At 37.1% G+C, this 17,156-nt stretch overlaps 1 protein-coding gene across 1 annotated transcript in view; it reads left to right on the plus strand.

Moving 5' to 3' along the window:
• Positions 1-10,161, plus strand: part of CDH7 (cadherin 7) — a 90,384-nt gene extending 80,223 nt beyond the window's left edge. Inside the window, exons 10-11 of the mRNA XM_077809072.1 lie at positions 2,168-2,419; positions 9,668-10,161. Of these exons, the coding sequence (XP_077665198.1) occupies positions 2,168-2,419; positions 9,668-10,161 (746 nt within the window). The remainder of the gene's footprint in view (positions 1-2,167; positions 2,420-9,667) is intronic.
• Positions 10,162-17,156: the final 6,995 nt, after the last annotated feature.

Below are 17,156 nucleotides of genomic sequence, written 5' to 3' on the forward strand. Positions count from 1 at the left end.
CACTGCTCTATTTGCTCTGCAGTGTGAAATGGAGTAAAAAACTTGCTCTTGTAATAAAATAAACGATTAACCATAATTTGAGTGAAAAGGTACTATTTTTATGGACAATTTTTCAAACTGTATCCACACTTTGATTCACCTTTTGTCCTGAACAAAAATAAGAATACAAACTAAATATAAAATGAAATGAAGAGTCTTTCCTGGACCACAATACAAAAAATCAGTCTGTTGATAAAGAGTCTTATTCAGCTGTCCACAGTTTGTTTTTCCAATGTGCTTAACTTTACTTATATGAACAACAGTAGGGAAGTCAAGTAAGCATATGCTGAAGTGATTTTATAGATCATGACCTAAAGACTCAAATGCATTTATTATTATTAATATTATTACTTAGAATACATTAGCCCTCTGAAATTCTAGGCAGGGTTCTGGGACACACTGTGCAATGTACATAACATTGTAAAAATACACTCTCTTCCCCAGAGAACATACAATCTAGATCAGTACACCCCATGCCACAGCAATAAAGTCAACGGAGGTGTAAGTAAGGGCAGAAGTTGTCCGTTTTTGATTATCTAACTTTGTACATATCAGACTTGTGTGCTCAGAAATAATTGCTCATACTTTCTAATGGGTGTGTGCAAAAGTGTATATGTACTTTTTCGTATGTACCACAGAAGGACAATAATCCCTGTATGTCAGGATTTGCACAGACACACACAGTTTTGTGCATCACTCTGAACATCTGGGCCTTTACAGCACTTAAGCATATGCTTAAGTTTAAGTATGTTGGTGGCCTTGTTGAATTCAGTGGGACAGTTAAGCATGGGTACAATTGTTTATGGATCACAAAGTGTTCATTTTACTGTAGTTAATATTAGGAAAAGTAAAATAATTGTGTGTTATTCTGAACTACTGAAACTTTAAAATGGGGAAGAAAAAGTCGCAAAAGAAGTCAGTAATACACTGTTCAATTGTTTTAATATATTTTAAAACATGTTTAATAAAACATATTTTAAAAGTGCAATACCTGCAGGATATACAGGTTTGATTCTTTATTATCCATTCATTTGTTGAGTGCAGTCAGGAACCATCAGCAAATGGTCATTTCCCACTGTCTTTCTTCAGGAGGGCAAAATTATTATTTATATCTCTTAAATTGTAGTACTAAACATTACAAATCAGTTGTGACAGCCATGTCTCTTTGAGCAGCTTGATAACATTTTAAAAACCTATATTTGGGTGCTTGAGAGCTATTAATTAAATCTCAGCTATTCTACTATTTTATTGTTACTAGAGGCTATATGGCTTTTTATTTTCTTATGAAAAGATACCTGAGATGTGATTATGTATTTTGAAGTGATTGGTTCCATTGCCATATGTCTTTAAGTCACTAGATGCACCATTTTGAGAAGCTCACTTGTGACCTTGAATATATAAACTAATTGTTCTTTCTAGGTCAGTTTTAAACTCTTGTACACTGGGTAAGCCTGAAAAATGTGCAGACTCCCATTATAGATTCTTGCATTATTTGTGTACACAAATGGGTCTTGGTGCATGCAGACAAATAATTAGATGTGCTATTACCTAATTACGCATTTGCACATACAATTATGTGTTTGTGTGTGTGGATGCCATGTTTTTTTTGTGACCCAAGCTGTGACAATGTGGATTTCAGAGGTTTATTCTCCTCTTTTCCTCTTCCTGTGTGAATCTAACTTCCATTAATATCAATGCACATTTACAGTGGGGAAACAGAGCCTGCAAAATTAGAAGTGAAATCTATGTGTTGATACACTGTGTAGCTACTTAAAGAAACAAGTGAAGTGCAAATTTTTTTCATTTAATTTACTGTGCCCCACCCCTTCTGGGATTTTGCTTCATGAGTGTGGCACTGCAAGTGTGATTAAAGTTTATAGGCCTCCACAATTCCAGCATAAACCTTACTGGTAAATACAGGCCTTAATGGTTTTTGCATGGGCTAGAACTAAATTCTCAAGCAGAACATATCATCGCAGCTCCTTACGGTGGATGGCCAGGACAAAGAAGTTAATAAAATAATATAAAACTTAAAGTCCGTCAGACAGAAAAAAAAAATGCATTTTTACCTGTGGACTATTCCTATAGAAATTCTGAGTGTCTTACACTTGTCTTTTTCTTCCTCTAGACAACACCGCATCTGTGCTAACCAGGAGAAATGGATTCCGGAGACAGGAACAGGCTGTTTTCTACTTGCCAATATTCATTGTGGACAGTGGCTCGCCCTCACTTAGTAGCACCAATACCCTCACTATCAGAGTGTGTGACTGTGATGCCGACGGCACAGCCCAAACATGCAATGCAGAGGCATACGTCTTGCCTGCAGGACTTAGCACTGGCGCACTTATAGCAATACTTGCTTGCGTCCTGACATTATTAGGTATGTCCTTGGTGTTTTGTTCATTTACACCCCAAGTACAGTACAACAAACAAACAAACAAACAAAGCCCCCGCATCTCGTTTATTGTTTATCCTCAGTTTTCTTTAGGGAAGAAAAGCTAATAATCCAGCAACAGAGGCATTTTATAGAATGTAGGTAAATAATGTCAAAGGTAATGGTAGAAGGAATAATATCAGTTGCAGCTGATATAATAGTTATAGATAGACGTTGCAGGTGAAAAAGTGGATTTATGAACATCTCTCTCGTTGAACATCATATAGCTGGTAGCGTTCACATTACTTACTGAGTATATAATATGCACATTTATAAACAGTTTGTTTCTTTTAAAGATATTCATTTATAACATTTAATGATTTGCAAAGAGCAAAAGACTTACAGCAAATGTCACAAATGAATTTATTGATGAGAATTAGCATATTTAATTGAGTAGCATTTGCATGACGTCCTTTTGTTATACCTGCAGCTGTTAGCACAGTTGCATTTTACATTCTGTGTGAAAACTGAAACTAGAGACGGGAGGGAGAAAAGGTGATTTGGAAATTGTGAAATCACACTAGAAGCTTAGTTGTATCAGGATTTCTCACTTCCCTGTGGAGACTAAAGTGAAATTGACTAGGCGGTGACAGTATTAAAAACTCAAGATTGTGGAGCAGAAAAGGGAACCAAGGAGCTTGCCTAATCTTTTCACACCCAGTGCAAGATTCTGGTGCAGTCAGCGTCCCAGTGTTGCTTGAGGCCCCAGCTGAGCACATGCTTAAGTGCTTTCCTGGATCAAGGCTTGTATGATTACTCTTGGTGAGCGTATCATCCCAAAAGGAGTGGGGAGATTGTAATGTCCACAGTTCGGTATCGTAGCCACAGAGGTAGCTAAAATACAGAATCAGTTTAGATGGTTCCCACCAATAGGCGTTTACTGTAGTTTCCTCCACTGTGTGTACAACAACTGGATCCGGCAGTGTCCCCTTCCTGCTGTTGGCTACTTCGAAGTCTCTAAGTGCAGTCCATTGCCTCTCCTTCCCTGCAGGAGCCTGCATAGTGAATTAGGTGCATTGGTGGAGAGCAGGCCACACCTCCCCAAATAATGCCTTGTCCCTCCCTGAGACATCATTTCTTCTGGTACTCTGCACTGCCCAGACAGGCTCAAAACTAATAGGCAGAGACTGCCTGGATCACTGTTAACGGAACAATAAAACAACAAGAGTATTGAGAACCCAGTCAATTTACACAGTGGTTGTACACAGGTTGTAGTGTTTCCTGTTTCTGGTGTTTTAAGCCTGTGATGGGCAAAGTAATGAGCTTTTCAAATTTGTTCTTTACTCATTTTGCTGTACTTAAGTTGCTCCTTCAATACTTAATAACAGTTTGTAAGGTTAATAAGGTTAAAAATGGAATGGAGCCATGTGAAAAAAAAATATTACTGCCCTGATCGTCAGCACAACTAAAGAAAGTTCCTGAACACATACATGCCCTCCCATATTTACACATTTGGATCAGTGACTAAAGGCCAGATCCTTATTGGTATAAATTGGCATTGCTTGGTTGAAGTCTACAGGGTGGCGCAAGTTTGGCCCAAAGTGATTTACAGAAATACAATTTCTGTACTCAGAGAAAGTCACTCACCCAGCACTCTCATACCATCATTTCTGGCATATAAATAAATGAGACGGTTATTTTTAAAGTCCTGTAAAAACATACCATGGTTTACAGGATTGTTTGTGTGTGTGTGTGTGTGTGTATTTCTTAAACAGGAGACAATGTTTCTCAGGGAAGATATTCAGTAGAGACCCAACTTATTAGTTGTCAAGTTACCAGGTAGTAACTTGTTTATTCTATTCAGTGCAACAGCGTTGGAATGCAGCAGATAACTCATGGCACCACAGTGCTGCTTCTCATCTCTTTGAGACTGTTCACAAGCACTGGCAAAGAGAAGAGGAGAGGATCTCAGAACATATTATCCAAATAATTTGTTCTGCAGCATATGAGGGACATGTCTGCTTGCTGCTTGGCTGTTGATGTTAGGTGTCAGAAGAATTGACATTCACTACATTTTGTGGGGTTTCAAAACTGGCCATCTGAATATCCCCACAAAGCTCACTTTTACTTGTCTGAATTGACATTTGCATGGCTGAGCCCCTTACCATTTTCTGCCTACAAAGTCACATTTGGATGCTTACATGCAAAGCTGCCGGTGCATGTTAAACAGCTGGCATTGAAGTTGTCCTCTAGTGAATGCCAGAGTTAGAGCCTCAAAGTAGAGAGGCCAGAGGGGTGAGCTTTCCCTGCCCCTAATCTGACTGATGAAGATTGATTTCTAAACTCCGTTCCACAAGAAAGTTCCAATAGTCAGTCGATTACTTAGAAAAGCTGCACAGTATCAACTCTGCAGCAGAGCTGTTGTTTTCAACAAAAACATGGCTGTTATTTATGCTATGAAAATACATATGAAAAGTACTATGCTGGGTGTCATTCACTTTATACTGTATATAATTCTTTTAAGAAATAAGAGAGGAAATCTTTAACTCCTTTGAAAATTATATGGTAACTTCATTCAGTGTAATTTATTTTTCAGTTAACATCTCACAGATGCAGTAATAAGTGTTTTTAGAATAAGCATTTAACATAGTGTGTAACTACAATTTTATTATATGTAAAAGCTCACAGAAAGAAGTATTTGCATGTAAAGTTACATATAACTTATTTCCACAGCTCAGGAATTTCCATTACATTGAAACAGCAGGTAGAATCAGAAATCTGGTTAGTAATGTGCTTTCCCTATTGGTAGTTCCATACTTGAAACGGTAACCCACCGTCAGCACCCACTTTCCTACCCCATTCTAAAAAAAGGTCTTTGCACCTCATTGTATACATTTCTATATGCTATAGTATATAATAATACAATGATTAAACTTCCAAAAGTAGATTTAAAAATTAAAATAAAAGTAGATACAAATTGTTTATTAATTGTTAATATTATTGTACCACGAATGAGTCCTAATGAGTTCAGGGACTCTGTGCAATTTTGGTACAAATACATTGTAAGACACAGTCCCTGTCCTAAAGAGCTTACATTCTAAATAAAAGATGGACACAGGATGTGAAACTGACTCAGAGATTATGGCCTGTATTTCTTTAAGTAAATGGTGTTTTGGGGTGAGTCAATATTGGGATACCCAACCTGAGATACCTTGAAGGGGGGCTGATTTTCAGATGGTGCTAAGAACCTGCGCTCTGAAAATCATCCCCTGCTAAAATCTCTCAAATTGGGCATACAACATTACCAGTCACTTTTGAAAATTTAAACCAGGTTGATTTACTCAAGGTCACCCAGAAAACCTGTGCAGATCTGGGAACAGATCTCCTAGTCCCAATCTGCTTTAACCACAAGAGCTATCTGATTGCACTAGCCATGAGAGTGTATGAATTAGAAGGCTACTGAGGCATTTCTTAGATGGTGGAAGATACCCAGCCTTTAGCTTCAGGGTTCATAACACATCCAAGGCATGAACCAATAGTTTACTAATTCAAAGCTTGATGTGGTTTATTGCTATATTAGAGAATATGCTTAAGGGACTGTTGCATGGCAATGGGTATTAGCTGTATGACATTCTGTATAGCCGTGTTTGTGGTCCTCTCTTCCGGGTTGTCTTTTGGCTATTATTACATCTTTACAATGATGCAGCAATTGCCTTGAGTACAAAATGAAAGTCTAGAACAAAAACAGAGACAGGGAGACATGCTGGGTGACAGCCTACTAAGATAAGTGAGAACTTCAAATTTACACACATTGCACAATGGCTTTGAGAGGCAGTGACTTCAACAGGAATATACTTGGGACTGGTCTACACACAGTTTTTGCATTGACTGAACTGTATTTGTTCAGAAACAGCTTAAGGTAAATGGTTACAACCCTTCCTATGGTTGCAGTGACAGAAAGGTGTTAATTATTGGCATAGCTGATTTTGACAAAATGTATCCAAACAAGCTGTGCTGATATAAATACATTTATATCTGTATAACTGCATCCACATAAGGGCATTGTAATGATTTAACTCAATTGCTTTTTTCTACCAAGCTAGTTAAATTGGTGCAAAATCTGAGTGTAGTCCCAGCCATTAGTTGTTCTGGTTGTTCATGGATTAGTTGTTTGTAACAAATGGTATTAGGTGTTTTGCTTATTAAATATAACAGTGATGTTATTGTCTGTGTGGTTGTTTAGAGTTAATATGTATACCTAATGCTTGCACTATACTTTTATTTCCATTGTACAATCTATAAAATTAGCTTTTTTAGTCATTCAGTCAGGCACTCTTTACCACCTTGATCACTGGTTCTGTGACGAACATGGGAAAGGAAATAGGCCGTAATGGGAAATAGACTACATTTAAAATCAGACGTGCTTGCTTTAGGTACCACAGATATTTGGTTTTGGCCTGTAATAATCTCCACAGTCCCTGCAATGCAGCTAAGGCTTTGTTCATTTAGAGGTTAAATGTTATTGTTCATAGCTGCTGGAGTAGTTAGAAATTAATAATCTCTTCAAGCCATCTAAATGCTAAAATGTTTAACCTTTTGAAAGACTTCATATTTTTCTTGGCTTCAAGCAAGAGTGGGATGTACAAGGCATACTACATAAAACATTCATTTTATCTTGATTTTTATTGTACCTCTAGGCAGGCGTATCTACTAAGTTTCATATTTTTCACTTATTAGCAGGTATTTAAATCTCAAAATGAAGTCTGCTCAGTATGACAGGAGTGTGAAAACACATTTACACTTGACTAAAGGAAGTGATTAGATGCTTGCTACATGGCAATAAAAATTGTCACACTGACATGGTAAAAAATATAAAAGAAGAACTAAAAGAGGGAGAAAACCCTTAGTTCTGTCTATAGTGATCTTAAATTAAATCACAAATTTATCACTGTTAGCAATGTAATTTGTCTTTCATTTAAAAATATCACTTTTAGTAAGAAAACCTGTTAAGAGTGAAATTTAACCATTGCATGTAGGAGATAGATAGATAAGATAAGATTAGATGGGGGGAGAGACAGTGTACATATTATGTTCACCATACTATAATTTACAACAAAACAGATTCTGCTAATACAAAAATGTTTGGCAACTACTCTAAATCCCTTTTAAAGGTCAAACTCCTAATATTTCAGACTTATGTAAACGTGGCTCCGAATAGTGTTTGCCAAACCATTGCCGCCTCAAAGTAACGTGTGTCTTTCTTGTGCCAGTAGATGTCATGCAAAAAATATAGGCTGGTGCCACAATAATTCACAATCACAAGGCATCTGCTAATAGATGGATCATTAGATGCATGCCCTGTAGCTATTACATGAAAAATAATGCATTGCTTACTATATTTGTCAAAAAGAGAAAACTTCAGGAAGAAAACTTGTTTCAGTCTTACTTTTAGAAGGCACAGAAGGTGCCCAGGAAGGAACTGCAAAGACCGGTCTTCGAAGTCTGATTATGCTGTAGGCCAATTTGACACTGGGCTGGAAAAGCTACATAAGGAGGATGGTGTGGTACTTCTAAACAGAAAAGAAGTCTGAATGGCTTTGAGTTGCTTAGGTATTTTTACCACCTGACCCACATCTTAAATTATGCCCTGTGTGTAGCTTTACTTCTTGGTAGAAAATACCTCCCTGAAAAGATGTTCTTATGAGGATGATGTACTGCACTGATGTCACACATGAGAATACTTGGGGAGAGTTCACGTAGTTGGGGAGTGTCCCAAGGTAGTTATTTATGTATTTAATGCCCATAATTTGTCTTTGGGTTAATGGTATCTAATTTATATTTCATTATGTAGTTTTGCTCAATTCAACTACTCTTATTATTGTGGTATGCCCTAATATCGCTATATGTCTGGTTGTGCTTCTGTTTATATTATAAAACCTTATGTTCAGTGTTTTGCATTCTGAAACAAAAGTTCAGTCCATGAAGAAGCATGGCATGCAAAGAATCAGCCCAAAGGAGAACTGAGTTCCTTTAAACCAAAACTGATCTAAATTAGCTTTCAGGAACTTTTCCCTTTAAGAAGTCTTCTGTGTAACATCCAGCAGAAGTACATGAGTGCTATGGGGTGAAGGATATAACCCTGGATCATGCATTTTTTTACAAAAATATATTCTTAGGATAGTTTAAAAATAGCACCAAGGCACAATGCTATGAGATAGGGTGGAAGAGCAGCTTTACCACCTAATGTCTTCTGATTTTTACAACCTTAAGTATACATTATAGCTCCCACTAATCCCATCAAAGTTATTCAGAGGCTTCAACGTTAAAATAAAAAAATCATTTTTAGGAGGATAAGTAACAGTCTGTCATGTTTCAGACATGAATGTAGTATTCACATTAATCCCTTCAAATTATGTTTATGAATAGTACCTGTTTGTTTACCAAAAACATATTTAAACTGTAAATGACTACAAGTATATTACATGCCTGGAGTGAATCCCCTCCTTATACTTTGGCTAAGTATCTATAAATTAATCTTGGCTTTTAAGCTGAAAAAAAGAAACCCGAAGTATCAGAATTTTTTAAATCATTACTTTAGGGGTTGATCCAGTAAACGCACGCAGCCTTAGCAATTCTCATCAGATATTCACAGGCACCAACTATGGTATTTTGCACATTAAAGCAAAGTGCAGTCTAATACAGAGATGCTTTTAGTCCATGAAGTCAGGCTTATATTAGACATTATTTAATAACTCAGAGTTTCCCAATCAAGGAACAGGTATTTTATCAGTGAACCTATGGTGGCATACTTTAATTCAATCCCTTCCCAAACTACGGTTGTTAAAATCCATGCGGTATCTTTATGAATGCGCTTTTACCACTTGGGCAATTAGGAGTTCAGAAAAAGGTCTCTTTTTTCATTTTGTGGCTGTACGATTGTAATAATCAGCCTCAACTGGCTCTTAAATTTATGTTTAGCAGATAGCGTGGGATATAGCAATAAAGATGAAGACATTAAGTCAGAATTACTCTGGAAATATATTCTGTAATATCTAAAAGGTCTTTGTTTAAAAGCCATTTTAGAACCTACTAGTGATTCAAAATCTAACTGCATGATGTGGGCATTGTGTTCCTTGGATAAGGAAAGGATCTGTGTGGTGTAAACTGAGGAATAGTTCCTCTACTAGGAAAGATCTGAGTGGAGGATAAATTCAAACTTCATCATCACTAAAACTTTGGTCTTTTGTGTTCCAGTGCTGGTCTTGCTGATTGTCACCATGAGACGGCGGAAAAAAGAGCCACTCATTTTTGATGAGGAGAGAGATATCAGGGAAAACATAGTCAGATATGATGATGAGGGTGGCGGAGAAGAAGACACGGAGGCTTTTGATATGGCTGCCTTGAGAAACCTCAACATCATCCGAGACACCAAGACCAGAAGGGATGTGACTCCCGAGATTCAGTTCTTGAGCAGACCAACTTTTAAAAGTATCCCAGATAATGTCATTTTTAGGGAATTTATCTGGGAGAGACTAAAAGAGGCTGATGTGGATCCCTGTGCCCCGCCATATGATTCCTTGCAGACGTATGCCTTTGAGGGAAGTGGCTCAGTGGCTGAGTCACTCAGCTCTTTAGATTCCATCAGTTCAAACTCTGATCAGAATTACGATTACCTCAGCGACTGGGGGCCTCGTTTTAAACGACTCGCGGATATGTACGGAACTGGCCCTGACAGCTTGTACTCATAGCCTTGGAACCTTTCTATGTAAATGCACCGAAGAAAAACAAAAACAAAAACTTAACATCTGGACAAAGGCAAGTTGTAAATATTTCTCCATTTTTAACCTTTTAGGTTTTTTTGCCTTGGTGAAGCATATTTTCATTAGACTTGTCCTAGGGACTGCACTGACCACACGCAGATCCTGAGCATTTGATGGCATTTTTGATAAAATGAGACGCTCAGCCATATCCAAATAGATAGCAACCCTTATATACCTGCAGAGGCAACTGACTTCTAAGAGTACGTAGTGCACTGTGACTTCAATGAGCCAATGATACCCTAGAGATGCCTTCACAGTACTGCCATGTCTAGATTGTAAAGTCTCTAAGGGATAAGTAGAAGAGGAAACAAACAAAACACAATATCCCATTCAAAACAGTCTTACAATATTGTAGTTTTCTGATTTAAAAAAAAAAACTGTTGGCAAATTTTATTTACAGTGTTGCATGCAGCTTGCTTGCTCAAAAAACTCCAAACAAACAAAAGACAAAAAAAAAAACAAACCAGCAGAATATTTTTATTGGTGGCGATGGTGGTGACGAGAGCTATTTAATTAGAAATCTCTGTAAATACCTAGGTTATCAAAACAAACAAAAATAATTGCAAACCATGCTAAGAAAACCTGCAATATTTGTCACCATCTTACTGAAATAATTTACAATCCCCATAAAATAAAAAATATGGAAAGGGATTCTTAACGTTGAAAATGGGCTTGTGATGCCTGTGTAGGTACGCAAAAAGTTGCTGTCTATTTGTTATTTTTTATTGTCTCTTCTGATTTGTACAGGAGAATTTATCTTTTGTTTCTTTTTTTAATTTAACATAGAGAGTTATATTTATTTTGGAGCTCCAGTCTCCACTAAATTCAGGTCCATTTTACTGCCTCATGGTATTACACGCGTCAGAACATGCTGATTTTTCTCCAGGCTCAGATACGTGAAGGAAATGAAGCATGGAAATGGAGAAATTACAGTACAGCAATCGAGCCCGCCATTCATCTCTCAGAAAGGAGCACAGCTACAAGGACACACAGTCATTCTTCTGAGCTATTACCATGTCTGAGACATTTGAATAAAATATTTGTACATTGCATTTTCGAAAGAAGACTCAGAGGTAGTTGGGAGTGTCTTTAGTGCGAGATTTAGTTTTCAAGGTCACATGTCCTATGCGCTTGGAAGACTTTAAAGACCGTGGTTTTTTCTCCCCTTCTCTTTTGCTGTTAATGAATCACAGTGAAAGACTGTTTAAAATTTCTTTCATATGTTAAGCAATGTAATGCTATAAACTCCAGAATCCATCTTTTGATCCTGATTCACATAAATATTTTCCCCAGAGGAATTAACTTCACAACACATAATTTCTACACTGATTCAGGAGTGCCAAAATAGAAGGACAATTGCAGTAGGTTAAAATATTGTACAATTTTGAAGTAGGGTTTCCTAGAATAAGACTTTTTTTTATAATTCTGACAATATTTATACTTCATCTTTCATGATTTATTATTAGAAAATAAGGCATATATTCAAGTAGTAATAATGTTTTCTTTTAATATTCTTTCCATTTTTTTTCTTTTTGAAGCATATGTAGATGAGTTCCTAAATAAGGCCCTGATTTTACAAACATTATTCATGTGTTAAATTTCAGTGACTTGACTTTGCTAGGACTTCAGCATAAATGTTGAAGGGTCGGGGCCGAAGTATGCCACGAGTAGTTCACTCTGAAAGTGCTTCTTTCTGAAAAGAGGAGCCTTACAGTGAAATCCTAATGTATGGATGCACATGGGGGTGGGGGAAAATATCCTTAAGGCTTTGTAATTCTTGCAATCCAGCATTATCAATTAACTATGTGAAAGTGGCCTTCAGCCTCATTAAAAACATAATTTTGATTATCTGCAACAAATTTATTTAATTTGGATAACATTTTTGTAGACAATCATTGCTTCATGATTGAGTAGATTTGCTTATAGTTGTATTAAATCTATATATATGATAGATATATATATAGAGAGAGAGATAGATAAATAGATAGATAGATGACCGATTTTGTAATGGAATTGAAAGATATTACCCATGACTTTTAGTCACATATGTAAGATTTTCAATAAAAGAAAGTGAAAAAAGTATCAAGCGTATGCAGTTCAATAAAAGTAAGGTGTTATGTTGGTGTTAAATCAGCAAAGTGCTGGGAGAACAATTTTATAATAATCTCCTTGTTGGTGGGAAGATAAAATAATTCATGCATTTGGATTATGAAGTCAAAAGTGCTGATTTTAGCACATATCACTCAAAGGAGATTTCAGTATTATTTAAGTAAACAGCACAACTGCCTTGCTTTTTTCCTGTTTTATATTTATAAAAAAAAAGTATATCCCCTTTCTCATAAAAATGTGTCAGCTTTGCCTTGCATTTGCTATGGGAAGAAATCCGTTCCACTTTATTTAATGCATTGAAAATTCTTGCATGTATCCATTTTCCATTACACAATTTGATGATCCTGAAACTCTGTTGTTACACTACACACATTTGTCTGTTGGGTATAAACAGTATTATATTTAAAAAATCTCTAATATTTGATGAGAGATATTACTATAGTACATATAATGCAATTTTTAAAAGGACTTTTCACAGCGTATCACAATTATGGTGTTTCATATTTTTTCATTGGATTAAAATTCTTTATTTTAGGGGGGTTTGTTGTTGTTGTTCTGGGGCCTAATGTTGAAAGCCTTATTAAAGACTAAGTGGCTGACTAACTATAAGATCTTAAGAATGGCTAAAATGGATCAGACCAATGGTCCATCTAGCTCAGTATCCTGTCTTCTGACAGTGACTGGAGCCAGATGCTTCAGTGGGCATGAATAGAAGAGGGCAATTCTGAGTGACCCATCCCCTGGCATCCAGTCCCAGCTTCTGGCAGTTGGAAGTTTAGGGCATCCGGAACATGGAGTTGAATCCCTAACCATCTCGGCTAATAGCCATTGATGGACCTATCCTCCATAAACTCATCTAATTTTTTTTCTAACCTGGTTATACATCTGGCCTTCATGACATCCCAGATTGACTTGTGTGAAGAAATACTTCTTTTTGTTTGTTTTAAACCTGCTGCCTATAATTTTATTGGTTGACCCCTGGTTCTTGTGTTATGTGAAGGGCTAAATAACATTTCCTTATTCATTTGCTCCTCACCATTCATGGTTTTCTAGACCTCTATTGTATCCCCAGCTTAATCATCTCTTTTCTAAGCTGAACAGTCCCAATCTTTTTAGTCTCTCCTCGTACAGAAGCTGTCCCATACCCCTATTCATTTTTGTTGCCCCTCTGTACTTTTCCAGTCCTAAACGGTGAAAGTAAATGGTGCTACTTCTTTTTGTGTGTCCCACAAGGACAATGGAACTTTCCTGAAGAGCTCTTTTGAAGAGACTTTCCTTCACATTTTTTTTACAAAGTTTTCATGAAAATTTTGAAAATTTCTAACTAGCTCTTGTAGTTAATGAGAGTTCATTGAAGTCCTCATTTGGCAGAATATCAAACAATCTGCCACCCATAATTAAAATGTAACTCCTTCCTGTTCCCGCCAAATCACAACTGAGTTGTATGGTGTGCATGTCTAGCTGAAATTCCCCGAGGCCTTTACAATTGTCTTGCAGGACTATTGATAAAGTCTGGGTAAACCTGTCACACTCAGGTGAGATTATGGGCCAGGATCTTCACTCTGCTATAAACATACATCCACTGTAATCAGTGGAGTTACTCTTGTGTAAAACTGATGTAATGGAGTGAGTAATCTGACCCTATGTTTCTTATTACCAAAGGAATAAGGTCAGTATCTACACAGCACTAATATTCAAGAGAGATCTCAGTCCTTCTTGAAATAAATGATCCCATTAGATGGACTGATGTGATCACTCCAGTACTTTTACCAGGTGTCATGACATCAACTGTTACGAAAACAGATTATTAAGGATCGAAGATATTATTGCTTCTGTTGTGTTTGCTTTTTTTCACTGAGGCTTTTTTCTTCAAGGATTTCTCTCTTGAATCAATGTTTCCCTTCTAAATTACTTGTCTTTATTGATTTGCTGTGTATGCATACTTGTCAATATCAAAATGTTTCCCGTTCCTCATTTCTTGTACAGATTATCGGTGAAACCATGTTGTGCAATATAAAATACCAATCACTTATGCTTCCAAAGTACCCACCACTGGATGACACAAAGTCAAGTGGTATTTTCTGACATGGTCATCATGAAAAGCAAATACATTCCAAACCACACAGTTGTATGCACTTGTAAGAATACTGCAGAGCTGAAACGGGAATACACTGCTGTTGACTGTGGTTTCCAGCAAATCTATGATCAAATTCATGGTTGTAGCTGATCACATGGATGATTTTTTTATATAGAGAGCACTTCTCCTTGAAGTGCTATGCCCATTTTAAAAATCTGTGGATAGTTATACTGATCTGAGGAATGCTAAGCAGCTTCACATTCACATCAGCACAGATAGCTGAAATAAGGATCACACATAAATGATACCTAACTGTAATATAGCACTTTTTCATCCATCCAGCTCAAAATGCTTTGCAAAAGGAGTGAAACATCATCATCCCCATTTTACAGATGAGGAAAGTCAATGAAAGCTAGGAACAGAATGCAGGTCTGCTGAGTCCCAGTTCAGAGCCCTGGCCATGACATCACATCCCCTCCCACATTGTCCCATCTCGGCACATAGATCAGTCTTGCATATAAACAACTGTGTCTTAACTCAGATTCATCACAAGTGCAGCAGGAAACATTCAGCACTGTTCACAAAAGTGGTTTTAGGGATGGCTAATTGTCCTTGTGTTCTCTGAGCTACAAGAGTCAGAGATCACAACAGGAGTCTGTCTTATCCAGCATATCCTCTAATGGCTCAATTCGCTGTGTGAGACAAGCTTGCCAACCAGTGTGTGTAGTAAAGCACCCTGGCTAGCGAAAAATGTCATAGTTTAAATTACGTTTTGGCTTGCTAGGGAATCATTTTCTATAAGATGAGTGGGATACTTGAAAATACAGGAGAGGTGTTGCATGAAATCTGCAAACTCATAGATCATATTGTTACTGCCAGAAAACAACTGGACAAGTATTGCCTGAAGAAATCAACTTACCTAATTATTCTGAAGATTCTGCAACAAAAGAAAGGGATGTGTGGAAATCACAAGAAAGAACAAGTACAAAGTACTTCTATCAAGTGAAATCCTGTTGTCATTTTGACTAACATCTTCTGACTGTTTGTTCCAGCAGCCGTAATAATGATACATATAGGCCATGTGCTGCTCCTTGTGAGGTATCTCCACTTCCTCTTTGAAAACTGAATACCTGAACTGAAAAGAACACTGGAGAAACCTAGAGTACTAATATTGTAAACATAGATATTGCTCTCTATAAACTCTCAAATCAGTGGAACATTTGCTTCCAAGTAAAATATAGTGAAAATATTTCTTAATCTATGTATACAGATTGTTCTAAAGAACCGGAAGCCAATGGGGTCATGTATCATTATGCATTTTATCTTTATTCTCTTTAGATCCCAATAGGGAAAACACATCTCCTGCAATTAAATGTGCATTTAACCATCCCACACACCTTTTTTTTATGGAAAAGGACCCAGCGTCAGTGTGTAGCCCAAAGAATCAGGTCAAAGAATCTTCCCTGAAACCATAGGCCATCCCTATGCATAATGGTGTGATAGCAGTGAAGAATAATCATTTACATGTGTTGGTGATTGTATCACAGGCCCACCCCAAAAATGCTATGATTGGCTTTGACGGGAAAATCTGGTATGCTTATAATATGTTTGACACAAATAAATTCAGGAAGTGTTGGAAATATTTCTGGAACTCCTATTCCCATGAGATTTATAGTCCATTTGTTGCATACCTGCCGTAGTCTCAAACTAAGAACACAGAGCAGTTCACTTTACTCACTATGACTGCGAAGTTCCTCTGAGATGGAATGGTTTAGCCATTCTACTTTACATGCAGCAACATGCCACAGTTTAAGTTACAAGAGAATTTTAAGCAGGAAGAAGCAACTGGGATTTTATTTGAACCCCATCACTCTTCCAAAAAGCACAATGCTAATTTCCAAACAGATCCTAGCTCTCCTTAGTTACAAGACCCAACAACTTGTAAGTTGCTGGGCCCCTCACTCCTCCCAACTATGAAGGATGAGGGAAAGAGAAGAACCAACCCAACCCTGACTTCTCCTCTGCTGGTTCCTAGAGAGAGAAGATCACGAGTCAGCATAGCTCCTCCATCTACTTTTCTGCCTCAGAAACATTAGTGAACTTATTCTTACAATATCTCTAGGAGGGAGGTAAGTTTAAACCCTATTTTATGGATGGGGATGGGAAGTATAGCGTAACTAAAGTGGCACACTGATTCTGTGGCAGATCCTAAACTGAGATTCTCAATCCTAGTTTTGTTCCTTAACCACTAGAACCATTCTTCCTCTTCTGGATGTAAGAGGAAAGGCACCTCCTTCTCTCATCTCAGGGGCTGGGGAGAAAGACCTATACACAAAGGAACATCAGATGATAAGGTGTTATAGTGACCATTAATAAGGTTACTCTGTTATTAACATCACCATTCATATGGTACTCTAGGGCTAATACTTCACCTTCAGAATAGTGTCATTTTCTACTAGTTTTATTAGTAACATTTAGGTGTTTAGCAAAACTAAACCTTAGGATTTTTTGAGGTTCATTACCTTTAACATGGTTTCTTCACTATAATTTATAGCATTCACTTTATCTATGTGCAGAAAGAGAACAAAAGATAGAAAATTAAACTGAACCAGCACATGTGCAAAATGCCCTATGTACACTGACATTTATTGCCTTCCTTTAATTACTGCTTTGCCTCAGTACTCCCCAATACACTGAGAGCTTTTCCTCTTATTGAGACTAACTACTCATCAGTTAG

The sequence above is a fragment of the Eretmochelys imbricata genome, chromosome 2 (genome assembly GCF_965152235.1).
Source record: "Eretmochelys imbricata isolate rEreImb1 chromosome 2, rEreImb1.hap1, whole genome shotgun sequence".
Lineage (NCBI taxonomy): Eukaryota > Metazoa > Chordata > Testudines > Cheloniidae > Eretmochelys > Eretmochelys imbricata.